At 48.7% G+C, this 23,560-nt stretch overlaps 1 protein-coding gene across 1 annotated transcript in view; it reads right to left on the bottom strand.

Annotated features, from left to right (window-relative positions):
• Positions 1-459: 459 nt before the first annotated feature.
• Positions 460-23,560, bottom strand: part of LOC103120731 (neurexin-3) — a 369,214-nt gene continuing 346,113 nt past the window's right edge. The window contains exons 6-9 of the mRNA XM_060180906.1: positions 10,844-10,963; positions 2,377-2,758; positions 933-1,142; positions 460-472 (exon numbers count right to left, since the gene is read on the bottom strand). Coding sequence (XP_060036889.1) covers positions 460-472; positions 933-1,142; positions 2,377-2,758; positions 10,844-10,963 — 725 coding nt within the window. The remainder of the gene's footprint in view (positions 473-932; positions 1,143-2,376; positions 2,759-10,843; positions 10,964-23,560) is intronic.

Below are 23,560 nucleotides of genomic sequence, written 5' to 3'. Positions count from 1 at the left end.
TCTTCTCCGGAGCACTGCCCAGCTCTGGCTGATGGTGGTGTGGGGGCTTGAACCTGGGTTCTTGCAGCCTCAGGCCTGAGAGTCTCTTTGCATAGCCGTTATGCTACCTAGCCCTGTCCTATTATTAGCTGTTCTTTATGAGCTTGTTACTAGTCATATGCTGAGAGTTTTACAAACATTATCCCATCAACAATCCTAACATCCCCTAAATGTGGCAACAAGCTTTATCCTTATCATATATGTGTGTGTGTGTGTGTGTGTGTGTGTGTGTGTGTGTGTGTGTATTTATCATGTATATTATATATGTCCAAGCTAAGGTATTTTACTGAAATCACTTTAGTAACCAGTGACTCAGTGGCGATTCCCAAACTTAATTCCTTCTCGGCACTGTGGCCCTTCCATATGTGGCCACTCACCAGCCCTCTCAGGACCAACGCTCACAGAGAAAATCATCATCCCTTACACAAATGGCCTTTGGACCAAAGATTATTATCAGCGGATTAAGTTCAGCAGGAGGAAGACTGGTACCAGATGCTTTCCCTCATTTATAGATATAGGGCAAGGAGACACAGGAGCTTGCTAAAAATAAAAATAAAAAGATGAAAAAACAGAGAGGCATAGCCAAGCTCTCTCTAAGATTTTGGGAAAACTACAGACACCATGGGCTGGGGGTCACAGAACTGGGGTGGGTGCAGCTCTGGTGCCGTCCTCTCCTCCATAATATTATGATCTTGTCAGACATTGTTAAATCATTACCCGAAATAAACATTATAAAATCAAATTAAAATTACAAGTACCTTAGAAAAATGGCCCATGTAAAAGTAAGATAGAACTGCCTAAGGTCAGCTTCACGCGGCTCAGTGAATCTTTGCGCGCTGCTTCTCTGGGCACGGCCTTCTGAGGGCGAGTGAGGGCCGCAGTGAGGAGGACACATCCCTTCACAGGGTTTACCTTTCAAATCCAGGTTCTTGGCGCCGTTGATGACCTGAGTGACCACCTTGGTGTCCACTTTCAGGCTGTGGGTGTTGCTGTTGTCCCGAGTGATGACCACGTTGTGCCACTGGTTGTCATTCAGGGGACCGTCACTGTTGCCTTTGATCACGTTGGGCCCATTTCCAAGGTCAAACACGTAGTGTATGTACCTGTGGGGCGAGGGGAAGTGAGAAGCCCTGCTTGACTGCAGATTCTCCAGGTGGCTTAATGGTCACCCTGAGGGCTTCAGATACCCGCCCCCATACCAACTGGTATCTTGCAAGATTATCACAACTTGACCTAAGTTGATGTGACTAGCTGACCCCATTCCAGCGGACTTCATCTGATGCCACACTCAGAGTCCCTCTGTCCGAACACCCGCTGAAGTCTCGGGGCTGTAAGAAGCAGCGGGGGCAACATGCCAAAGTGCTAGGAGGTGATATTTAAACTCACAGGTCTCCATCTATGGGGGCCGTCAGTTCTCACCGTCCTTTCAACCCTCTTCCAACATGCAGTAGTAGAGTGTCTCAAAGATCGGTGTTTCAAGATTTGCACACCTGGGCTACTAATAATACTAAATATATTCATACGCACATCTGATTTCTTCCTATAAAAACTGGATTCAAAAACAGAGTCAATCCACTCTACAGTCCTCTGCAAAAAGCTGTTATTTTGAATCTTAGCTTTATTTCACCACTTTTCCTTCTTAACCAGAGCACTGCTCTACTCTGGCTTCTGGTGGTGGTGGGGACTGAATCTGGGACCTTTGGTGTCTCAGGCATGAAAGGCCTTTTGCATAACCATTGTGCTATCTCCCCAGCTCAACACCGCTTTTCTTGACTTAGTGGAAGATGGCTAAACTCAGCAAGTTCTTTCCCTTCCACGTCTCATGATTGAAAAGATGTTTTCAGGAGAGAGAGAAAGAGACGCAGAGACCAGAGCACTATCCAGCTCTGGCGTATGGGGAGGCCTGGGACTGAAACTGTGACTTCTGGGGTCTCGGGCACGTGATTCTGGTGTGCACAAACCACTGTTCTGTCTCCCCATCATGATCAGGTCGTTAATAGTCAGTGAGGATGATTAGAAATAGAGGGTGGGAAGTAGAATGGACACTTTCTAATTTTTTTTTGATATTTTCTTTCTTTCTTATTGGATAGAGACAGCAGAAATTAAGAGGAAAGGGGCTGATAGAGAGAGGGAGAGAAACAGAGAGACACCTCCAGCCCTGCTTCAGCACTCACAAAGCTCCCCCCACGCCCCGCCGCCCTCACGTGAGGGCCGGGGGCTGGAACCTGGGTCCTCGAGCACCATAACACGTGCGCTCAGCGAGGTGCGTCCCCACCACCCGGCCACTTTGTGGGGTCGGCCTCTCAGGCTGTGTTCGACCCGCGTCCCTCCACTCACCCCTTGACAAGCTCCACGGCGATGAAGTCATTGCCGTCACCGCTGTTGAAGAGGATGAAGCCATCGGCAGAGGTGGTCTTGAACTGGAAGAAGAGGTGCATGGAGGTGTAGGCCTGCAGTGTGGCCAGGCTCAGGTAACTGCCCTTGGTCTTGAAGGTGACGGGGTCGGCGATGATGTTGCGCAGGCCGAAGCGGGCCTTCAGCTCGCAATAGTCGATGTCGCCGTTCTTGCACAGGTCGATGTAGAGCAGCCCGTTGAACAGGAGGCTCTGCAGGTGGCCGATGAAGCTGGAGGGGACCACGGAGCCATAGCGCTTCTCCGTCATGATGCCCGTCTCGATGTTGTGGAATTCCAGGCGGGTGTGGTCTCCCACCATGGCACCTGGAAGCGCCACAGGTGATGGGTGCAAACAGGAAATGACTGTGTTCTGCCAAGGCGCCCTTTCTCTGACTCTTGGGCTTCATTTCCACACAGAGCAAAATGCAGTTCCAGAAAAGAATACCCCCCCTGAGCCTAGTGGCCATGTCTTCCTGTCCCCCTCCCCCCACAGTATTGGCTAGGACAGGGCGAGTTTGAGAGAAAAGAGGCAGGGAGAAAGACAACTGCAGGTCTGTTTCACCACTTGTGAAATGCACCTTGTGCAGGTAGGAGTGGGGACTTGAACCCGGGCCCTTAACCAGGTGCACCACCGCCCAGCCTCCTTGGACTGCCTTTCTATCGCAACACCTTTAATCGTATGGTTGCTTTAGAAATTTAGTTTCATTTGTTTTCTAATAAACAGAATTCCTTAGCCCCCGGATTCAGAAGGCAAGGACCTTTAAACACCAAGCACAGGGACCCAGAGTGGACATTTGGGGCTCAGGGCAATTCAGAGCAGTTCCATCCAGATGTTAGGTGGCAGTATGGGGGGTGTCAAATTGAAAGAGAAATCAACTTTACCACATGCTAAAAATAAATTCATATTGATATAGATAGAGGATCCAAAAATAACACACTATGGTATTTTGAGATACTACTGAATAGAATGCTTAAAAAATCTGAAATGTATGTCAAACCCTACAAATTAATACTATGCTATATATGCACTTAATGACAGTGAAAGGCTTATCATTCTCTCTTTTTTAAAAAATATTTATTTCCTTTTGTTGCACTCATTTTATTGTTGTAGTTATTATTGTTATTGCTGTCACTGTTGTTGGATAGGACAGAGAGAAATGGAGAGAGAAGGGGAAGACAGAGAGGGGAGAGAAAGACAGACACCTGCAGACCTGTGAAGGTCTCCCTCTCCCTCTTTCTCCTCTCTCTCTCCCTCTCTCTCCCTCTCTCTCTCTCCCTCTCTCTCTCCCTCTCCCTCCCTCTCCCTCTCTCTCCCTCTCTCTCCCTCTCTCTTTCTCCTCTCTCTCTCCCTCTCCCTCTCTCTCCCCCCTCTCCTCTCTCTCTCCCTCTCCCTCTCTCTCTTTTTCTCTCCCCCTCTCTCTCCTCTCTCCCTCTCTCTTTCTCCTCTCCCTCTCCCTCTCTCTCTCTCTCCTTCTCTCTCTCCCTCTCTCTTTCTCCTCTCTCTCTCCCTCTCTCTCTCCCTCTCCCCCTCTCCCTCTTTCTCTCCCCCTCTCCCTCTCCCCCTCTCCCTCTCTCTCCCCCTCTCCCTCTCTCTCCCCCCTCTCCTCTCTCTCTCCCTCTCTCTCTCCCTCTCTCTCTCCCTCTCTCTTTCTCTCCCCCTCTCTCTCTCCTCTCCCTCTCTCTCTCTTCCTCTCCCCCCTCTCTCCCTCTATCTCACTTTTCTCTCTCGATGTCTCTCTGTTCTATGCAATAAAATGCAAAAAAAAAAAAAAAGGCCTCAAGAAGTAGTGGATTCATAGTGCTGGCAGCGAGTCCCAGTGACAACCCTGGAAGAATAAAATATATATAGCTAATGCTGGTGGCAATTAAAATAAGTAAGGAAGGTGCTCTACAAAAATATTTGGAATGAAATAAATCTCATTAAGCACTGAGTACTTGGTTATTCGCAAGCAGTAATGTGCACCGGCATGAAAAAGGCTCTGAATAAATATTGCAAAAAAGAAACTCACATCTCTCTCTTTCTTTCTTCATTTCTTCCTCTTTCTTCCTTCCTTCCTTCCTTCCTTCCTTCCTTCCTTCCTTCCCTTCCTTTCCTTCCTCCCTCCCTCCCTCCCTCCCCCCCTCCCTCCCTCACTCTCTTGCTTGCCACCAGATTTATCAACAGGGCTCTGTGCCTGCATATTTCCACTGTTTCACATGAGCAGTTTTTGTAAAGGGTGGGGGAGAGAGAGGGGGAGAGAGAGAGGGGGAGAGAGAGAGAGAGAGAGAGATGAGGGGCCTAGGGACACCTGCAGCTCCGCCACTCGCTAAGCTCTGCCCCCCCGATGGTGAGGGTCTGTGGCTTGAGCCTTGTGCTGTGTGAGCTTTCCTGGGTGAGCAAGGACCCGGCTCCCTGATTTCTTTCATTTGAGGCAGATCTAGCCTGTAGCTCTAACTGGGATGGCGACCTGGCTTTGCAGGGACAAAGCTTGTGAGATCTGAGTGCAGCTTACAGCTGTGCACGGAAGGAGGAGCAATGAGCAGAGACCTGGGCACTGAGAAGAGGCATGGATTTGTGGCTGCTGACAAATTCAGGGCAGGCCAGGTGGTGGCACACACTCAGTGACGCAGATGTAGCACTAAGCACAAGGATCTGGGTTCGAGCCTCTGTCTCCCCACCTGCGAGGGGGGGATACATCACAAGCAGTAAACCAGGTCTGCAGGTGTCTCATTCATCTCTCCCTCTCTAACTCCCTCTCCCCTCACAGTTTCGCTCTTTCCTAGCCAACAAAATGGAAAAAAACTGGGGGCCTGGAACAATGCGTAGTGCTGGCACTGAGCCCCCACGATAACCCTAGGGGCAAAAAAAAAAAAGGGAAAGAAAGAAGGAAGGAAGGAAGGAAGGAAGGAAGGAAGGAAAGAAAGAAAGAAAGAAAGAAAGAAAGAAAGAAAGAAAGAAAGAAAGACTGATTTAGGGCAGAGTATGTGGAGCACACCCCAAATGAGTTCTTGCAACTCATTTTGCTACTATGCATCTAGCTTGCATCATGTCCTGCTAAATCAGAGCCACTTGGCTGAGGGACGTTCTCACCCTGCCTTGGATCCCTTTGGAGTTTGAACTGATCTTTGCATCATTTTTACAAACCAGATAAACAAGTGACAGCTTGGGGGAATCTGTTAAAAATGGAATATTGAGCTCAGGGCAGTAGCACACTGGATTAAATGCACAGAGCCCAAGCACGTGAGTAAAGATCCCAGTTCAAGCCCCGGGCTCCCCACCTGCGGGGGGGGGGGGGGGGAGTCGCTTTACAAGCCGGTGAAGCCGGTCTGCAGGTGTCTGTCTTTCTCTCCCCATCTACGTCTCCACTTCCCCTCTCAATTTCTCTGTGTCCTAACCACCAACAACAACAAAATGGGGGAAAAAAAAGTTGGCACAGTGGATTTGAGCCACAATGATAACCCTGGAGGCAAATAAAAGACAGAAGGGAGTCAGGTTGTAGCACTCTGGGTTAAGCGCACATGTTATTAAGTACAAGGATCCTGGTTTGAGCCCTAGGCTCCCCACCTGCAGGGGGTGAAGCAAGGTCCGCAGATGTCTCTCTTTCTCTCCCCCTCTCTATCTTGCCCTCTTCTTTCCATTTCTCTGTCCTATCCCTGCCCCCTCCCCAAAACAAATCAAAAACAACAACAAAAAAATGGCCACAGGAGCAGTGGATTCATAGTGCAGTCACCAAGCCCCAGTGATAACGCTGGAGGCAAAAATCATAAAAAGTAAAATAGAGAAAGAAGGAAATGTTTATTAGATGAAGACAGATGAAGAGAGAGAAAGGGGATGAGAGAGAGGGAGAGGGAGAGGGAGAGGAAGACAGAGAGACAGCTGCAGCCCTGCTTCATCACCCACAAGGCTTCCCCTTTGCAGATGGGGACAGGGCTGGGGCCCGAGTGCTGACACAGGGTACGGTGCGTGCCACCAGCCAGCCCTCCTGGGAGCCCGCAAGTGGCAGGACACAGCTTGCTGTGCTAGTTTAGCCGCACTACCTGACTTTTATGGCCTCTGCGAGCTAAGATCAAAATCCCCAGGCCCCTTATCACCAGGGAAAGAGACCCAGGGTAGTAGTTCATAAGCAAAGGAGTTCTTTTCTTTCCCCAAATTCCCTCACTCCTTATCACCACCCTGTTCCTTTAGCAGCCGAGTTGGGGGGGGGGTGTGAAAAATGAAAAGTCTCATTAATTTCAAATATAGAAATATTGAATGACGTGGGCATTCCGTGGCTTAGCCTGCTTTCTGTTTGTTTAATTATGTAATGGCAAGGGAATGGGAGCTTGCTAATTACCTTTATTCTATCGTTTTTACAGAAGAAGAGAGGCCGGGGAGGACCCACTGGACTGGGCTGTGTTCTCAGTTCTCTGGGACTCGCATTCAGAGCCTGGGGGTTTCTTTCTTTCTTTTTCCTTTAAGATTTTTTTATTTATAAAAAGGAAACTGACAAAACCATAGGATACGAGGGGTACACCTCCACACAGTTCCCACCACCAGAACTCTGTATCCCATCCCTCCCCTGACAGCTTTCCTATTCTTTTGGATAGGACAGAGAGAAGTCAAGAGAGGAGGAGAAGACAGACAGACAGACACCTGCAGATGGGGAGGCGGGGGCTCACACTGGGTTACTTGTGCCGATCCTTGCATTCCCGCCTTGTGCGCTTAGCCTGCTGCATTACTGCCCGACTCCCAGCTTTCCTATTCTTTTATTTATTTTTTTAAATTTATTTTTTATTTAAGAAAGGATAAATTAACAAAACCATAGGAGAGGAGGGGTACAACTCCACACAATTCCCACCCCCCAGTCTCCATATCCCACCCCCTCCCCTGACAGCTGACACTCTCTGTCCCTCTGGGAGCATGGACCCAGGGTCACTGTGCGATGCAGAAGGTGGGAGGTCTGGCCTCTGTAACTGCTTCCCCGCTGAACATGGGCGTTGGCAGGTCCCCTGAGCGAGCTGCTGGGTGCGGCCGCCATCTGGTGGCTGCGGTTGAAAGCGCGGCTGCCGGCTCCCGGGGGAGGAAGCCCAGGGCCTCGGCAAAGCCGCTTCTGCAGACTCCAGTCTGCACTCCGTGCTCATGGGAATTTCTCACATCATTAATTCGGCTGGCTGGGGCTTCCACTAAACAGAACATTTTCCTATCTTTCTGCGCATGTGTACATTCTTTTAAAAAATTATCTTTATTTTTTTATTGGATAGAGACAGCCAGAAATTGAGAGGAAAGGGGGAGACAGAGAAGGAAGGAGACAGAGAGACCCCTGCAGCCCTGCTTCACCACTCACAAAGCTTTCCCCCTGCAGGCGGGGACTGGGGGCTTGAACCCGGGTCCTAGTGCACTGTGACACGTGTGCTCAGCCAGGTGCGCCACCAACCTGTCCCCAAGTGTGCAGAATCTCTACATAAAATATAGGCGCCATTCAGGCCTGTGGGACAGGCAGGAACCTGACCTCCCATCACCAAATCATATCTGTCCGCAGGGCTTGGGAGAACTGAGGTTCCGTCTCTCTTCACTGGGGGAGCAACATGCTGGAGGGTGTTGTGAACGCCCCTCGGAAATCTAATCCCATGCCAGTCCGAGTTCCCAGACCATCCCACGACACGGCCCCTTTCTTGTGTGAGAGAGAAATGGTTTTCCGAGATGGAGTAGGGAGCCCAAGCGCAGCTTCCTGGACTGGACCCTGAGCGCACACACGCTGCAGGGCAGTGGGGAGAGGAGCGGAGTCAGGGCGCAGCACAGACTCTAGGGCCGCCCTGCTCACCCTCAGCTCCCACAGCACAGCAGCGAGTGCCTAGCCTGCCTGATGATGCCACATGCCCTCCAGCGACATGCAAAGCTCCCCCTCATCTCTCCCCCCCTCTTTCTCCCTCTCCCTCTCCCTCTCTCTTCCCCTCTCTCTCTTTCCCTCTCTCTCTCTCCCTCTCCCTCTCTCCCCCTCTCCTTCCCTCTCCCCCTCCCTCCTCTCTCTCTCTCCTTCTCTCTCTCCCCCTCCCTCCTCTCTCCTTCTCTCTCTCCCTCTCTCCTCCCATCTCTTCCTCTCCCTCTCTCTCCCCAACTCTCTCCCTCTCTCTCTTCCCCCTCTTTCTTTCTCTCCCCCCTCTCCCTCCTCTCTCTCTCCTCTCCTCCCGTCTCTTCCTCTCCCTCTCTCCCCCTCTCTCTCCCTCTCTCCCCATCTCTCTCTCTCCCCATCTCTCTCTCTCCCTCTCCTCTCCTCTCCTCTCCCTCTCTCCCAATCTCTCAATCTCTCTCTCCCCCCTCTCCTCTCTCTCACTCTCCTCTCATCTCTCCTTCTCTCCCAATGTCTCAATCGCTCGCTCTCTCTCTCAACCTCTCTCTCTCTCCCTCTCTCCTCTCTCCCTCCCCCCTAGAATTTCAAGTTCAGAAGTAAGGAACAGAGGAAAGAGAGGTTTGGTAGCATTATCCCATTTCGTAGCAAATGACGCATTTCGGTGACAAACTCAGGGGCTCCAGACTCTCCTCTGATTCACGTCCCTGTAGCAGCAACTGGACAGGCGGCCTGAGCCCCCGACTTCACTTGGCCACGAGCAGGAATAGTGAATGGCCCTGCCCGCATCCTGCAGAGAGCTAATGTCAGGCTCCCCCCACAGAAGCACAGGATTGCCATGCCCACCTTGCTGCCACTTTATCCCGGGAGGAGCCCTGTGCAGCAGCTGAGTATAGCTGCAGAACACTGGGGAGTGCAGGCCTTGGGTGACAGACACCAGGCCTTCTCGCTCCCTCAGAACTGTGATTTCACTCACCTGCTGCATGTCCTACCAGAAGATCAAGCTTCCAGGGACCACTCTCACTCTTTCTTTAAATATTGTTTACTCATGATTTTTGATTTAGTTTTTTTTCAAGATAAAGTCAGAGAAGGCATAGGCAACAATTGGTTTGGCTTTGTATGTTGACTCTTTTTTCAGCCACCAGGTTCTAGATGCTAGCAGGATGCCAACCAGACTTCCCTGGACAGACGGCCCCACCAATGTGTCCTGGAGCCCCGCTTCCCCAGAGCCCTGCCCCACTAGGGAAAGAGAGAGGCAGGCTGGGAGTGTGGATCCACCTGCCAACACCCATGTTCAGCGGGGAAGCAATGACAGAAGCCAGACCTTCCACCTTCTGCATCCCACAGTGACCCTGGGTCCACACTCCCAGAGGGATAAAGAATAGGAAAGCTATCAGGGGAGGGGAGGGGATACGGAGTTCTGGTGATGGGAACTGTGTGGAATTGTACCACTTTATCCTATGGTTTTGTCAATGGCTACTTTTTATTAAAAAAAATTTTTTTTAAGACGGAAAAGGCAGAAAGAAATGGAGTGTGCACATGAGAGACCACTGTAGCAAAGCTTCCTCCAATGTCATGGGGCTAGACTTGAACCCGAGTCAGACATAGGACTAAGCAGCACAAAGTGGGGTCTTCTGACACCTCACCTCTATTCGGTTGTTTTCTATAACCTACTCTTCTGTTTGTGGACATAATGTGACCCGCCCAAATGAGAGCTGCATTACACAGTCCACATTTAGTCGTCTAATGTGTGAGTTCTGACCCAACCCACTAATGGGCGGACTCTTCTGAGGCCTCGAGCAATGGCTTGCACTTGCTTTAGAATTTTCTGTGAATTCTAGCATGCCTATACATCTTGGTACTCACTCGCGGGAGGCTCTGCATGTCCTCTCCTGTGTGTGAGGACGCAGCCCTTTGTCCACTGCCCTTCCAGAAGGCAAACCCCCCAGCCTTGCCTTTTGTTTTGCTTTACAGCATATTTTCAGTGGTTTCTAAAGCTTCGTTTTGTGCAGAGTAGACAAATAGAATTTATAAATTTATAAAAATATATATAATTATAAAATAATATATAAAATTTATAAAAATATATAAATGTATTTAAAAATTATGTATTTTATAAATTTATAAAATAGATAGATTCACAAATAAGGATTCAGCAGCTTTAAAATGCCTTGCCCTGATCTAGCTGCCTGTTTTTACCTGGAAGGCCGGTGTGTCTATCTCTGCAAAAGAGTGACTTGTTGATTAAGGGAAGGGAAGGGCACTTAGATGATTGATGAGTGTGTTTTTAATAACTGCAGAACAGAGGGATCTGTGGAGTTCTGTATCTGTTCCCCAGATACACACTCTAGCCTAAGGAGAATGATCCATCGATATATTGCATGTAATAATGGATAAATTCTATAATACAGATGAATGAATGTGATTCTGTGAAGGGAGAGAAAGAAGCTTAGCCCACCTGAGTCCATCAACAGAATACCTTCTTGAACAACTCGAATCACTTCCTGTTATCCAAGAAGAAGGATTCTGGCCAGACCTTCTGCCCAGGAAACGGCAGAGAGGAGCAGAGAGGCAGAGAGTGACCATCCGTGCGCACCATACTCACCCTCAGCCACGTCATCGTCCACAGTCAGCTTGAGACCTTTTCCTCTCCTCACCACCCGAACGGTGTGCCACTCGTTGTCGTTCAGCTTCTGCCCCGCGTACAGGGTCTCTGGCCCTTTGCCTAAGGACGACGGTAAGCGGCAAAGTTAGAACCGAGTCTCACAGCCACGGCCACAGCATCAGAGCTGCCAAAGCCACAGTGGTGTGCGAGCCCCGGGAGGATCCCAGCAGGCAAGTCAAACTCTTGTGACAGGAGTCTCCTCACAGGAGGAAGTCCGTGTCCAACACTGTGGACGGCGACAGAATCACCGGAGAAATATGCGCCCCCCATTCTTAGCTGTCTTCACAAGGTTTTAAATGCCAGTGGCACATAAGAAAACATCTACAGAGAACATTAGTAATGGTCATTTTGTTTCTCAGATTCTTAGAATCCAGATGAATTTCCTTAAGATATAGTTGTTGTTTTTTGTTTTCCTCCCATGTACTTAAGAGAATCATTTTGCTTCTTTTGGGACCACACACCAGTCTGGCTCTGGAAGAGAATTCACCAATTGGATGAGAAAAGAGCTACGCTGTAGACACTCTGCACCTCCACAGTCCCACTACCCACTTATGATCCCACCAGAACTGAGTGGCCATGTACTCACGATACTAATAAGATGCAAAAGCTAAACCCCGTTCTAACTGTGCTCCTGGAGGGAACGACCTTGGGGGTGGGGAAGACTTAACTCACTGTTCATCATCCTCCAAAACGTTCCCTAAGAGAGTGATGCAAAGTTCCATAAAAAAACAAAAAAGTCAAACCTATTTAATTCAAAGCAATGATAGGCAGAAAGTACCACCAGCAAATAAAGGGATGAAGATGTGGTCTCAAAAGGTCTCAAGAGGATGTTCCAGAAGTGTGTCTGAGGAAAACGAAGTAGAGCAAGGAACAGCAAGGAACAGCAAGGAACAGCAAGGAGTAAGAGGATTTAAAGACTGAAACCGGCAAGACAGACATTGCGACATTGAGATAAGAGGGCTGCTTCACTCGTTACTGAGCAACAGTTTTAGATTCAGTTAAAAAGACAAAGAGCGTGCATAGCGATCCACGGCGAGCCCTCCCATGCGCATGTGGTGCTGGGGACCCGCAGGGCACGTGTGAGCACAACTCAGGGCCTCTTCAGCGGCCCTTTCCCACCATGAATTCTACTTCCACGAAGAGACCAAGACCAGCGAAGCACAGGAAATGCAGGTGCTCCTGTCCATGGTGCTGCCGGGTGTGAAACCCAACGTAAGGCCTGTGCATTACCGTCTGAGCCATATTTGTTCCCTGCCTTGGTAGACATTTAATCGTGAGTGTTCTTCCCTTATGGAAATGCCTGCCTTTAAGATTTCCTAAGTGTATACGTAGTGACAAGAATGTGCATTGTCTTACTCAATTCAGATCTGAGATAGATGTCTTTTATTTTTATAACTTTTAAAAATTATCTTTATTTACTAGAGACAGCCAGAAACCGAGAGGAAAGGAGGGAAGAGAGGGAGAGAGACATCTGAAGGCCTTGTGAAGCTCTTCCCCTGCATGTGGGGACCAGGGGGTCAAACCAGGCTCCTTGCGCATTGTAGCATGTGACGGCTGACTGTATAGCAGCAATCAGTGCAGATCTGAGAGGAAATGAAGCCCACTGTGTCTGAAAATGTGCGCACATTCTCTGGAAACAACAACAACAAAAATATGCTCCTTCCCCTCTCTCTATCCTCTGTATCGGAAAAGCAGATACATCAAGAACAGAGAGAATAAAGAAAGTTCTAAGGATTACTGTCACAGGGAGCAGAATTACTGACACGCACTGGATGCTTAAGACATCCCCTATAAGAGGCATCTGTTCTCTGGGTAATTTTGGTACCTTACTTGATTTTTTTGTTATGACTGGAAACAAGATAAAGAGGGAGAAAAACTAACACAATCAGGATTAGGACCGCAGTGCTACACACACCCACATCCTAGCCATCAGAAAAGCAGAATAAAGCAGCCTCGTGCTGAAGTCAGAAGGGGCTTCAGTGTGGTTTCATTGCACTATTTATTGTGATCAGATTCAAACAGAACATCTAACCGGTTCTCTCTCTACTTTTTTATTCTTTCTTTATTTATTGGATAGAGACAGCCAGAAACCAAGAGGGAAGGGGGTAATAGAGAGGGAAAGTCAGAAACTCCTGCAACACTGCTTCACCACTCATGAAGTTTTCCCCCTGCAGGTGGGGACCAGGGACTCGAACCTGGGTCCTTGCACATTATTACATGTGTGCTTAACCAGGTGCACCACCACCCGGCCCCCTAACTGTCTCTTTGACTTGACACTTCAGGCAAAGCTAGCCTGTGATGAAAACGTGAAGAGAAAGTCAATCAAACACCAGAGATGTTCCAGTGCTTGGAGGCATTTGATGTCCCCGACACCAGTGATGTTTTTACATTCTAAGAAGGGGCGGGGAATCCCAGCTCATGAAAATTACAGTGAAATAAGTACTGGAAGTTCATTTTCAAGTTTGTACGGAAATCTCCACCCCTTTCGTAAGTGCTCAAACTCCAAAGGTAGCAGAGAGCCAATGGCGTGTGCCATTAATCAAGGACACAGGTCAAATCCTGGGAAGAGAGAGCAGGTGGTGTTCAAAGCCAGCGGGAAACGTAGACAAATTGAGGGTCAGCGTCACAGAAGCCAGCGGAAGTCTGTAGTGGGAGGTCATGGCAGATGCAAGCACAGGCCACAAGTTGAAACAGTCCACATTTAGATTTCTGAAGCAGGACAGTGTGGTCTAAGGAAGACTTTTTAGGCAGAGTCAGCACAAGAAGGAAGAAACAACATCCAGGTAAGAAGGTGAAAGTCCTATTTCCTCCCCCGCCCCGACTTCTCCACTCTAGATATGGACTCTGTCACACAGGGAGAGAGACAGAGAGAGACGGAGAGATCCCACAGCACAGAAGCTTCCTTTAATCTGGCCCATGCACCAGATGGATCATCTTATTAATTATGAAGTCTTATTTCTTTAAGAATCCAGAACTAGCAATAAAAATCAAAGTTAAAAAAATAAGCAGTTAATACTCTTTAAAAAAAAACAGCCTATGACTTGGAAGAAGATGACACTTAGATATTAACAGATTGTTCTTTTTATATATATGAGAGAGAATGAGAGTTTCTGTGGGGAAGATATATTTGAGCACGTCACAAGGTGGACTTTTTTTTAAAAATTTTAATTATTCGGAGTCCACTTTCAGCAGACTGTTCCTTTGAAATGAATTAGTTATTCCCCCCAGGAGCAATATAACCCGCACATTCCCTCCACGATGCACTGGTTTGTAAATCTGTGTCTAAAACCTGACCAAACCGAATAACCCAGAGGGCTTTGCTCATACACAGGGCAGGAAATGCCTTCCATCAGCACAAAATGCCATTTGCCTATGTGGGGAGGGGCGATGGGAGAATCTGTTGGTCTGAGGTGAGGAATGGGGGAGGCCGAGGGCAGCACTTGCACCAACACCTCTTCTGTCCTGCCTAAACGTTCTTCTGTGTGTGCAAGAAGGGAGAGGCCTTGATCTAGACGGCCTGACACGGACCTCAAGCCCTGCAGTGTCTATACACAAGGAAGCCCCTTCCAGGTGTAGCCACAGACACATCACCACACCCCTGAATAACACCATCAAGAAACGCGCAAAATGGAAGCACAAAAAGGAGGTTACGAAAGAGAGAACTTACCTTCACTGCACGGGCCCCTGGTTTAGACTAGCTGAGCACTGACAAGCATGGCAATGAGGCTTTACCACGGCATGCACGTGGCCCAGAAAGATGGCAATAGCGACGTCAAAGGCAGGATGGAGAGGGGTAAGGACAAGCAAGAAGAGCAGGGCTGACAGGGATGCAGGAAAGAAACATGGCCTTCCTCATACCAGCCAAAGGAATCTCTGGGTCAGTCACTTACTGTGAGGTGGCGGCTCAGCACAGAACGAGAGCTTTCTGTTCTGGGTTTATGACCTTACTTCCTTTCCCAAGTCCCCATTTTCACTGAAAACTATTTTAAATCATATTTACGTGTACAGCCTGTCTGGCAAAACACCTTAAATCCATTGCTTTCTTTCCCAGTGGGGTCCTCAAGGCTTTGGAAGAACTGTCACACCTTCTGAGACGGATGTAAGGAGCATGACCACTTTCCAGGACCACCTATTAACTACACCAGTGTGGTTATTAAAGAAAATCCTAGTAACCCAATTAGCCAGTATGAGTACGCACAGCCTTCCGGAGACCGGACCCCAGCTAAACCCTGTGAAAGCACATAGCAGGCATGAGCGATTAATGTGCTTTTCAGAGCATCATGCAGAATACATTCACGTGGGTTGTCTTCTCCCCCCCAATAGGGCACTGTGGCGGATTCCCAACACAAATTCACGGATAGTGTTTATTTCTATATTAAGCAAACCCAGAATGATCACAGGCCTGGCTCAGTCTAAGCTCGCAGGATAGAGAGAGAAGACATTCCAGGCCCCTGTCCTCAGAGATTACAGTCCAGTTTGGGACAAGAGAAAGTGGTGCAAAACACTCAAACTATTGAATATGGAATGACTGCAGAGAGGACGGAATACTGGCGCCAGGTGGAGGTGCACCTGGTTAAGCGCTCATGTTACAGTGCGCAAGGACCTGAGTTCAAAGCCCATGGTCCCCACCTGCAGGGGAAAAGCTTCACGAGTGGTGAAGCAGGGCTGCAGGGGTCTCTCTGTCTCTCTCCTTTATCTTCCCCTCCCATTTCAATTTCTCCCTGTCTCTATCCAATAATAAATAAATAAAAATATCTAAAATATATATAAATAAAAAAGAAATGGAAAGAGCTTCGCATGTGAGTCCTCAGAGGGAGGGAGGGAGGGAGGGAGGGAGGGAGGGAGGGAGGCCTCCAGGGTTCTTGAAATAATCTCTCTCCGTGCAACCACTTCTCAAGAGATGAGGGCAATTTGCTCAGGGCTCGATAGAAAGAGGTTTTTGTGGATATCGATTCTGTTCTTTTTTTTCTAGGCAACTCTCTAGAATATAATAGGGCTTCCTCATGTGTGTGGTTCTATAATGAATACAAATGAGTCTTCCTCATACCAGTGCAGAGGCCTCCAGGTACTTCTGGCCGGGATCTTACTATTCACCACTAGAGACAGATTTGGACCTGACAGTGTTTGGATTACAAGATTTTCACTAGGATATCCCCTACACCACACACACACACACGATGTTCTAATAGCAAGTTTCTCATTTAAGGCAGTAGCAAGTTGTCTAATTTTCCTGGAGAAAACAAAATTAAAATGACCAATTATGAATTAAATGGTAAGTTAACCCCAGTCCTTGATATTCTGCTTTACATAGCAGCTAAGAGAGGTACAATACATCTTACTTTAAAAAAGGGGCCAGAGACAATGTGTGTGTGTGTGTGTGTGTGTGTGTGTGTGTGTGTGTGTATATATAGAGAGAGAGAGAGAGTGAGAGAGAGAGAGAGAGAGAGAGAGAGAGAGAGAGTTCACAGCACAGAAGCTTCCTTCAATGCTGTGAGAGTCAGTCTTGAACCTGGGTCATGCACATGTCCGAGCAATGTACTATCCAAGTCAAGTTTTTTCTTAAGTCTCACAATACTTATTTTATTCATCATCTTCATACCCTTTCACACCTTTCCTCCCTTTGTTCATCCCCTCTGAGTCTCTTGTTGGCTGTAAGTGTAGGCCTTTCCAATAAAAGCCTGACCTGTTTGTTTGTTTGTTAATTTGTTTGCAAAGCAGGACTTTGTAAATTCCTTGAAGGCAGGGGAAGAAAAGGAAGACAAAAATAGTTACAAAAGAGGAGTAGGGCAAAGAAGAGCTGGGCTAAAAGTCATTAGGAAGTGGAATGAAGTTAAAAGAAGTCACTCCTTTTCCATTTGTTTATTTATTTACCTATTTTGTCTGCAGTATTATCTCTGGGGCTCGGTGCCAACACTAAGACACCACTGCTTCTGGCAGCCATTTCCCCCCATTTTGTTGGGCAGGACAGAGAGGAATTGAGAGAGGAGAAGGACAACGAGAGGGAGAGACATGGAGAGACACCTGCAGACCTGCTTCACCGTTTGTGAAGTGACCCCTCTGCAGGTGGGGAGCCTGGGAAACTGCTTTTCCATATGAAAACACACACACACACAGAGGGAGAGAGAGGGAAACTGTCACAGCGATGAGAGAGACATACAGGATCTTATTTCCTTTTATCACACAAAGCTGATAATCTTCTGCAGCTTCACAATTAAAGAGACAGAGAAGCTTCACCAACTCTAAGGTCACAGCTTTGGGACTCAAGCCCAGTCAGTCTGTCTGTCTACAAAATCTCTGCAGAGGGTGCATCCGTTTCCACAGCCTCAGCATGGAGGTGCCCGGCTGCTGGCCCAGACTGTGGGGTGAGAGTCTATCATTCAGAGTCAGGGAAAGGACACGGCGGAAACGGAGCCACGGTGGCAAGGACTAAGGACTAAGTAAAACATCTAAATCGCGGTGTTGATGTTGAGCTAAACAGTCAACAGAAATATTCAATAGCTAAAAAGCCAGCAGAATATCTAACTGGGGAAGGCTGGGGAAGAGACAGCATCATGGTTCTGCAAAGAGACTCTCATGCCTGAGGCTCCTAGGCCCTGGGTTCAATGCCCCGCACCACCATAAACCAGGGATTAGCAGAGGTCTGGCAAATAAACAGATAGATCCATCAATAAATGAATAAATCTAACTGGGAGAAAGGTAACAGGTATATTGGGTATTTCTTCCTCTCTTTTCTTTCTTCATTCTCTTCCCTCTTTCTCTCTCTCTCTCTCGTTTTTTTTTCTTCCTGCTTTCTTCTTTTTCCTTCACAAGATAAGGATCTGGTCCCAAACATGCAAGTTCTTTTTTTTTTATATTTATTTTATTTATTTATTCCCTTTTGTTGCCCTTGTTGTTTTATTGTTGTAGTTATTGTTGTTGTTGTTGTTGTTGTTGTTGGCTAGGACAGAGAGAAATGGAGAGAGGAGGTGAAGACAGAGAGAGAGGGGGAGAGAAAGACAGACACCTGCAGACCTGCTTCACCGCCTGTGAAGTGACTCCCCTGTAGGTGGGGAGCCGGGGTTCGAACCGGGATCCTTATGCCGGTCCTTGTGCTTTGCGCCAAACATGCAAGTTCTTTTAATGAGGCCAACAGAAGTCAGCAGTTGGTATTGGAAGTGGAAGTGAGGTGACATCAGACACCTTTGCTGCAGGGGCCCTGTGTCCTCAGCCCGCCTCAGCCGCAACCGCAGCTGCCAGAGGCAGGACCATAAAGCCAAATGCAATCTGCTACCCTACGTCTCCCTCTCATGAGAATGGAAACAGCACATCATCAGAGTGTCTCCTGCGTGGCATCCAGAGTAACCCAGGACAGGGGAGACAATGGGACTGACAGACAGTGAAGGGGCCAGTGTTGCCTTGGCCTTTGGTCTTCAGGGAAGAGGCCTCTTGCTGGCATCCACTGTGACACTGCTGGTTGGCCTCATCTCCAGCTGTGGTTGGCTCACAGCTGAAGCCTCGGCAGGGGAGGTTCACACCAGGGCCTCTGCAGACTCACTCTCCTCTTCCCCACTCTCCCTTCCCAACGCACCCGCTGCCGCAAGCCCCGGCTGCAGGGACTGACCTCAAGGTGACTCAGAACACTTGGCCTTCTCCTGTGCAGCCGCCCAGACATCCTGACCGCCTAGTACAGGCAAGAAGGACAGCCCTACAACGAGATGTTCGACGGCTAGCTGACTTTTCCCGAGGCCCCTAGACAATTTCGTCACTAAATCAAATCAGGAAACCGGGGCTCTGGGAGTGGGGCGGAAGCGCAGTGGGTTAAGCGCACGTGGTGCAAAGCACAAGGACCAGCGTGAGGATCCCGGTTTGAGCCCCCGGCTCCCCACCTGGAGGGGAGTCGCTTCACAGGTGGTGAGGCAGGTCTGCAGGTGTCTGTCTTTCTCTCCCCCTCTCTGTCTTCCCCTCCTCCATTTCTCTCTGTCCTATCCAATGACAATGACATCAATAACAACAATAATAATAACTACAACAATAAAACAACAAGAGCAACAAAGGGGGAAAAGTGGCCTCCAGGAGCAGTGGATCCATAGTGCAGGCACCGAGCCCCAGCCATAACCCTGGAGGCAAAAGAAAAGAAAAGAAACTGGGGCCCTGTAACCCCGCGAGAAGAATCACAAAGACCCCATGTGGCAGGGGACACTGGCTGACTCCCAGCACCGAAAGGAGCTCTGGATGATGGCTGTGCCCTTTCCAAACCTGGTCAAACCTGGAAGCTTGTGGGGAGGAAGTGACACAAGTCTCTGAGGCCCATCTGGGGACCTCTCTCGTGTATTATGTGGGGCAGGGGTGACCATCCAGGCTTCTCATCCTGATTCTCACTCTGACCCCATCTTCACAGGCTTCCAGCCCCCTGCATGCTAGCCATCAGGCTCATGCAAGATTCAGTGAAGTCATGGTCCATCTCAATAGGGCAGGTGCTAAGGCACATTCTGTGAGTACTGGAAAGCCTTTTTAAATTTTTAACTGTTTCATTTATTTTATTTTATTATTGGATAGACACAGAGAGAAATTGAGAGGGGAGGGGAAGATAGAGACAGAAAGAAACAGAGAGACCCCTGCAGCCCTGCTTCACCACTCATGAAGCTTTCCCCATGCAGGTGGGGACCAGGGGCTTGAACCTGGGTCCTTGAGCACTGTAATGTGTGTGCTTAACCAGGTGTGCCACTGCCTGGCTCCTAGTGGAGAGTCTCTGGGAAACTAACATCAAAAAGAACTTGGGGATGGAGAGATAGTACAGTGGTTATGCAGAGGACTTTCATACCTGAGATTTCAAGGTCCTAAGTTCAATTCCCAGCACCACCATAAGCCAGAGTTGAAACACTTCTCTTTGTCTCCCTCTCTTTTTTTAAATTAATGATTTCTCTCTTTAAATTTTTACTTCTTATATTTATTTATTGGATAGACAGCCAAAAATTGAGAGGGAAGGGGGAGATAGAGAGGGAGAGAGAGAGAGAAAGAGAGACCCCTGCAGCCCTGCTTCACCACTCGCAAAGCTTTCCCCCTGCAGGTGGGGACTGGGGGCTCAAACCCGGGTCCTTGTGCACTGTAACATGTGCGCTTAACCAGGTGTGCCACCACCCGCCCCCTCTTTCTTTCTCTATCCTACTCTCATTAAAGATAAATGAATAAGGGCTGGGGAGACAGCATGGTCATGCACACGACTCTCTTGCCTGAGACTCCAAGGGCCCAGGTCCAACTCCCGACACCTCCAGGCAGGCTGCAGACATAACACTGAGATCTGAGATTGTAAGGAGGCTGGCTAGTGAGAATTAGTTTAGAATAGTTTCTTGCAGAGAGAAATAAGTGAAAGGCATTAATAGAAGATAGGCCAAAACCAGTCTGTTGATTTCTTCCCCCTTCTTGGTTATTCATGGCTACCTGCCTGCCTGAAGGAGGAGGAGGAAGAGGAGGAGGAGGAGGAGGGGGGGGAGGAGGAGGAGGAGGAGATGGAGAAGGAAAAGGAGAAGGAGAAGGAGAAGGAGGAGAAGAAGAAAGAAAGAGAAGAAGGAGGAAAAGGAGGAAAAGGAGAAGAAGGAGGAAAAGGAGGAGGAGGAGGAGGAGGAGGAGGAGGGGGAGTCCGCAGGGCGCTGAGACATTGAGGTCTCTGGTTCAGAGCCCGCGGTTCCTCATGCCACCTGTCTGATTCTTCCCGCCACTCGTTCCTGCCAGTCCTGTGCTTTACCGCTGAGCTCCAGCTCCAGCCTCCTCGCTCCTTTGGCTACTTGTTTTAGAACATGCAAAGAGCTCAGTTTGGGAAAAAAAAGAAAAGAAAAGGAGAGGAGAGGAGGGGAGGGGAGGGGAGGGGAGGGGAGGGGAGGGGAGGGGAGGGGAAAAGAAAAGAAAAGAAAAGAAAAGAAAAGAAAAGAAAAGAAAAGAAAAGAAAAATAAACTGACAGGCTTGAGACCAAGCAGAACAGCGGTACACCAGGTTGGGCACACATGTTAATATGTTTTATTTATTTACTTATTTATTTATTTATTGCCTCCAGGGTTATCACAGGGGCTCAGTGCCTGTACTGCAAATCCACTGCTACTGTGGCCATTTTTTTCTTTTTTTAAAACTTTTGGATAGGACAGAGAGAAATTGAGAGGGGAGGAGAAGATAGGAAAGGAAAGAAAAAGGAAGGAGGGGAGGGGAGGGGAGGGAAGGGAAGGGAAGGGAAGGGAAGAAACAAGCGAGAAAGACAGACACCTGCAGATCGAGGAGCTGGAGGCTTGAACCCAGATCTCTGCGAGGTCCGTGTGCCGGTGGGCCACCGCCCAGCCCCCCCCATTAATATGTTCAAGGACCAGAGTTGGAGGCCTTGGTCCCATCTGCTGTGGCAATGTTGCAGGTATCTCCCCTTCTTGCTCCCTCTCTGTCTCAGCCTGCTCTCTCATTTTCTTTCTGCCCTATTAAATAAAAAAAGGAGGGGGAGAAAAAGTGGCCACAAGTAAGCACAAAGCCCCAGAAATATCGCTAGTGGGGGGGGGGAGAGAGAGAGAGAGAGAGGACTGTGGGGGAGTCGCTTCACAGGCAGTGAAGCAAGTATGCAGGTGTCTGTCTTTCTCTCCCCCGTCTTCCCCTTCTCTCTCCATTTCTCTGTCCTATCCAACAACAACGACAGCAATAATAACAATGCACTGTACATGTGCGCTCCAGCAGGTGCACCGCCACCCGGCCCCTGAAGCCTCTCTCTTACAGGTGGAAAGAGAGGGTCTCGAACCTGAGTCATCAAGAATAGTAACGTGTGCACCCTACTGGGTACGCCGCCACCACCTGGCCCCACACTACCCTCTCCTACACCCAGTGCCCGCTGTATTTGGTCACTCAGAAACTAGCAGCAGTGGCACACTGGGTTAAGTGCACAAGTATGAAGTGCAAGGATCCTGGTTCGAGCCCCCGGCTCCCCACCTGCAGGAGGATCACTTCACAGGCGGCGGTGAAGCAGGTCTACAAGTGTCCGTCTGTCTCTCCTCTCTGACTCCCCCTCCTCTCTCCATTTCTCTGTCCCAGCTAATTAAGTGGGGGGAAATGGCCTCCAGGAGCAGTGAATTCCTTGTGCAGGCACTGAGCTCCATCTACCCATGGAAGATGGAGGAGGAGGAGGAGAACAACAACCACAAGGAGGAGGTCACAGTTTGGGGTAAGAGAATCTCAGTTTGCTGGAATTTTTATTCAAAAAAGCACAGAGGCAGCATAATGGCTGTGTAGAATGACTCCCATACCAATGACTCCCATACCTGAGGCTCCAGAGTTCAGGTGCGATCACCACACGACCACAAACCAGAGCTGAGCACTGCTCTGCTAAAACAGCGATAAAAGGGGCCAGGCTGTGGCACGTTGGGTTAAGCGTTCACATTACAGTGCACAAGGGCCAAAGTTCAAGCCCCCAGTCCCCACCTGCAGGGGGAAAGCTTTGCAAGTGGTGAAGCAGGGCTGCAGGTGGCTCTCTGTCTCCCTCCCTCCCTGTCTCCCCCTCCTCAGTTTCTGGCTGTGCGTATCCAATAAATAAAGAAAATTAAAAAAACTTTTTTAAAGTTCGTGACAGGGCTTGAGGGGCCAAAGATCATGTACCATCAGTCTGGCCCAGGAACTCAAGCTGCCGGCACTTACTGCCAGGAACCTTCTTCCCGAAAATATCTTGCCAGCTTCCTCACTCAGAAGCAAACTAATGAAAACCTTGTTTCTGAGACCCATTCCCGACTGAGCTTCAAGGGTTTAGGCAATGCCTTCTGGAATATATTAACATTCCATCAGGCATCATTTTACTTACGGACTTTGGATTTTTAGCCTGAGAATTGTCTGATGTTTTAGCCAAGGACTGACATATTTCACCAAGTTCCATTTGGAGTGGGGCAGAGGGGAGGTGAACAAAATTAATGAGTGCACCTGGTTAAACGCACTCACACAGCATGAAGTGCAAGGACCGGTGTAAGGATCCCGGTTTGAGCCCCCAGCTCCCCACCTGAGGGGGGGGGTCACTTCACAGGTGGTGAAGCAGGTCTGCAGGTGTCTGTCTTTACCTCCCCATCTCTGTCTTCCCTTCCTCTCTCCATTTCTCTCTGTCCTATTCAATAAAAAGTAGAAAAAATGGCCACCAGGAGCTGAGGGTTTGTAGTGCCCACACTGAGCCCCCAACATAACCTTGCTGGCAAAATAAATAAATAAGCTAACAGTGTAGAACAGACGGTTAGGAGGATGAGCTTTTGTTGCCCAGTGAGGAAAGCACTGATATGCTGTCGGCTCTTATTGAATATGGTCTTCCTGTTGTGATGGTGACCTGAAGGAGTCTGGCCTCAAAGGTTAAATGTGTGGGTTCCTGAGTGAGGGAGGTCTGGCCGCAGCCCTGCGGACTCCACTCTCAGCTGTGTGTGGGAGCACATCTCTCCTCTCTTCTTCACTGTTTCAAAATGGAGATGATAATATTTACCTGATGTATTCTGTGATTATTTGAAATTTACATATAGATTACTTTGTATGAAGACTGGCAGATCAAATCCATAACAGTTGTTAGCTATCATATCAACAGACATTAAAGATTTTAATGAAACATCCAAAAAAATCGCTCAGGATGTCCTTGAAGAAATATGGAAAAACTAGATTATTAATGAAGTAAAGAAGGGAAAAAAAAACCA

Source organism: Erinaceus europaeus, chromosome 22 (assembly GCF_950295315.1).
Source record: "Erinaceus europaeus chromosome 22, mEriEur2.1, whole genome shotgun sequence".
Lineage (NCBI taxonomy): Eukaryota > Metazoa > Chordata > Mammalia > Eulipotyphla > Erinaceidae > Erinaceus > Erinaceus europaeus.
This window is presented reverse-complemented; position numbering and strand designations above follow the sequence as displayed.